The sequence below is a fragment of the Halyomorpha halys genome, unplaced genomic scaffold (assembly GCF_000696795.3).
Source record: "Halyomorpha halys isolate HHAL.00 unplaced genomic scaffold, Hhal_1.1 Scaffold662.1, whole genome shotgun sequence".
Classification (NCBI taxonomy): domain Eukaryota; kingdom Metazoa; phylum Arthropoda; class Insecta; order Hemiptera; family Pentatomidae; genus Halyomorpha; species Halyomorpha halys.
The window spans coordinates 75,183-78,903 of record NW_027111704.1 but is presented as its reverse complement, the minus strand read 5'-3'; the positions used below and the strand labels follow the sequence as shown (position 1 = coordinate 78,903).

General features: G+C 35.9%; 1 protein-coding gene across 2 annotated transcripts in view; it reads right to left on the bottom strand.

Moving 5' to 3' along the window:
• Positions 1-6: 6 nt before the first annotated feature.
• LOC136796308 (uncharacterized) overlaps positions 7-3,721 on the bottom strand; it is a 14,121-nt gene continuing 10,406 nt past the window's right edge. The window contains exons 1-2 of one of the 2 annotated variants that reach the window (XM_067049727.1): positions 3,656-3,721; positions 7-2,711 (exon numbers count right to left, since the gene is read on the bottom strand). In XM_067049727.1, coding sequence (XP_066905828.1) covers positions 143-2,587 — 2,445 coding nt within the window. In that variant the 5' untranslated portion in view covers positions 2,588-2,711; positions 3,656-3,721 and the 3' untranslated portion in view covers positions 7-142. The remainder of the gene's footprint in view (positions 2,712-3,655) is intronic. The other variant, XM_067049726.1, reaches the window with a different exon arrangement.

Genomic DNA, 3,721 nt, shown 5'->3' with positions numbered 1-3,721 from the left:
ACTAAAGGTTATAGCCTCAAATCTCTTTGGATTATACGAAATATTTAATGTTTTATCAATTATAAGCTAAGTAATTCCAAAAACCTCAAGCTACAGTCTTGCAACCTAGTGCAATATTCGTCAAAATATTTCTTGATTTATGTTAGTGATACTTATCTATTTCATCAAGAAATGTTCTTAAGAGCATTTCTTGTAAATCATTCTTTATATTCCTCATTACATAGCTTTTAAATTCTTTTATTATATCCTTAACATTCATAAACTTTTTTAATTGCCAAGTGTCTTTCCTTCCTTTTTCAATTGCCCCAGTTTGTCCTGGCTTCCCTTCATTAGCCCATTGATTAATTGGATCAATTCGAAAAGGGAAAATTCTAAATACGCAGTGTCTTCCTCCCCTCCCACCCCTACCACCTTCTCCATTTACTCCAGGTGTTCCTTCTTGAGCAATTTCTGTTACTTGAACTACTCCAGATTCTGTTCCAACTTTAATGATATTTATACTTCCTTTAGGCCCACCGTAACCACCAATACCACCTCTCCCACCATTGCCACCACTTTTATCTATTTCATAGCTATACCAATTGCTACTCCCTTCTGAGCCATCGCCTCCATCCTGCCCCCTGCCACCCTTCCCTCCATTAGCTGAGATCTTCAAATTTTCCTCATTAACAAAGTGTTTTCCTATTCCTATAAGATTACCAGCAGGGCCCCCTGGAAGGCCAGGTATGCCGTCATCGCCACACCTGCTTCTCTTTTCCACCTCATTCCATTTACCACTCCAAGCCTTCTGAGGATTATGATCGCCACCTGGCTTTCCATCTAATATTATACTTTGAATTCCTACAACTTCCCACACTGGAGATACAATAGCCATTTGTATCTCCCTGCCAGTTAAATCTAAGCTGGTGTCTATGAACACTTTGTGTAGTGCATAAACCTCGATGAATTTTATGTTTTGGTTCCTCAAAAGTTCACTAAGATCACTCAGATTGACATTCACACCTTTCAATACGATTTTATCGTGAGGACTGACCTGTTCTATTTGATATCTCAAGGTCTGGTCCAACACTCTATTCAATAATTTCAACTTAGGTTTGTCTAGTTTGGTTTTCAAAATACCATTGTGTTGTTTCAATAGGTCTGTAATTTCGATGAGAGAACAGTCGTTGAAGTCTTCTAATGTGTTTGCATCTATTGTACTGTACTTGTTTCGGTTTTTTTGTATAGGGTATGTTGATAATTGTCTATACATATCTTTCATAAAACTGTAAACTAAATGTGACTCACTAAGATACAAGACCACTTTTGAGAGACCTACGGCAAATAGTGATGATTTATAGTTTTTTATTGAATGATTGCTGGCAAGATTAAGAAAATTAATAAAATCTCCGTCACTCTTTAATGCATTGATGTGACAATCAGGAATGTTAATTTTAAAATCATTAATATTCTTCTTAATTTCACTAATGAACTCTTCAGGAGTTATTGTTTCGTTTATAGCATTTACCTGTATTTTGGAGAAAGAATCCTTTAGTTTTTGAATTATAGAATTCAAATACTCTATATCAGAGATTTTCTCTTCCTCAGTAATGCAATATTTTTCTATTTTCTTCCCCATGTCGACTAATTCTGCTACAATAGATTTGTTTATTTCTTCCACTAATCCATTGATATGAATTTTGGATTTTGCTGAAACTGTATATCCAAAATCTTTATCACATACTTCTAGGTATTGAATACTTTTGGTTATTAAGTTTTTTAATGAAATTATACCTTCCTTCATCAGTTCATTATCAGTTATTATTCCAGATTCATTGGGCTTACGAAAAATCCCTATTCTTGTGTATTGTTCATTTTCCCCTCTACTCAGGAAAATATCTATGAGAAACAAAATTTTCTCTATGCTGTCAGGGCTCACCATCCTCAGATGCTGGTCTATGTCTCGCTTCGCCTGCTCTAGGTAGTTACCAATGGCCCCAATTACTTTCTCATCAGACACTATTTTGTTGCCGATGTATCTGTTTTCTACTTTAGTGACTACAAGGGCTATACTGTCCTTATACTTTTCGATTTGCTTTAAGAAATCTGTAGCGTGTTGCAACATCAGAATTAAATCCTGCCTGTCAGCTCCTCTGGAAACCGAATTATGGCTCACTACAAAAACCAACTTCACAGATCTAGCAGAATCGATTACTTTTTTAATGAAATATGTAGCAGCTATTTCATGGGCTGCGCTCCTTGTATCACTGAATCCTGGACAGTCGTAATAAAGAGTCTTTGTCCTGGCATCTTCAAGTAAATCAGGATAAACTGTTTGAGAAACAACAGTGGATTTGCTGCTGATTTTGTTTTGTGTGTCAACAATCACGAATTCACCTGTACCTTCCATTACTTCTTGAGATAAGAGTGCTTCAGCTTTACCAGAAACAAACTGAGACAGTGTGCTCTTTCCAGATCCAGTGTTACCCAGCAGTAGGACTATGTTTTTATTTTTACTGTATTCGATATGTTTGTCTCCATTTTGCTGAAAATTGCGTATATTATTTGTAAGTAATAAATTAGTGTAATGTAATTCTTTTCTGTCCATTTCTAATTTGGAGAAGGAAACAGTTGGAAAACTTGGTTCGTAGAAGCCTCATGAACTAGTTTGGTTGTTGTCTTCAAACTGGAACTGTTGTCATCACCTGATTACACGAATCGGCAGTTCTGTCCTGGAAATAGAAATTATATCAGTATTTCATAAATATCAGTATTCTATGAAGAATTTCTATTTTAATTTAATTCTGATAGATTTAAGCTCCAAGCGGAATGAAAGTATTAGCCTTGAAAATACATGTTTTATCAAACAAATACACATCACGGTACCTATTCTAGGAGAATCAGCTCCATGACCCAAAAATGAATCCACACAAATAATTCTACCACAGAACCCAATAGCAAATCAGTACCAGAGCTGAAAATTTTATTAGATCTGGGTCCTAAAATAATCCGCTCCTGTTGAGATAAATTGTTTTATTGTGTTTATCTATCAATTTGTATTCATTGAAAGATTTGTGCGGTTGACACTGGCAACATTGCTGATTGTAACCTACCTTCCCGCTACGGACTAAGTCGTTTAACCAAGCTCTTGCCCTCATGGCGCTTTGTTATGTGTTTATATGTAATGAGCCTTTTCATAATTATATTCAAGTTTTATCGACTCTGCTAGTTTTTATTTAACCCATTTACTTCAATAGGTTATGGGTCTAGCAACTTCTGGCGCGTAATTTCGGAGATAAAAGTCGGTTCGGTTATTGAAGTGATAGTGTACCCGTATATTGTTTTCGTAACGAAGTTTTTCGGAAAACGAGATGGATCTAAAGATTAACATTGGTAATCTTGAAGGAAAAAGCAACTGGGCGACGTGGAAATTTAAGATTCTGATACTTCTAAGGAGTTTTCCTAGTGGAGATAAAGTTGTCGCAGGGAAGTTAACATGCCCTAAGCCTGTAGCTACCGGAGTATCAGAACAGGAGGTAAAATATATCAATAATAAAAATGAACAGTTTAAAACTGCGGATTCTAAGGCCATGCTGGTTTTGACTTCTAAGAATAATCTCAACATTGAATTAAATACAGTATCAAGTGTCATGGCTGCTACTGAGGTTCTACCTACTTATCTCTCTCCGTTTATTCCTTGAACACTGTGGTATTAACGTATGTATTGCGGTGAAAATCAGTA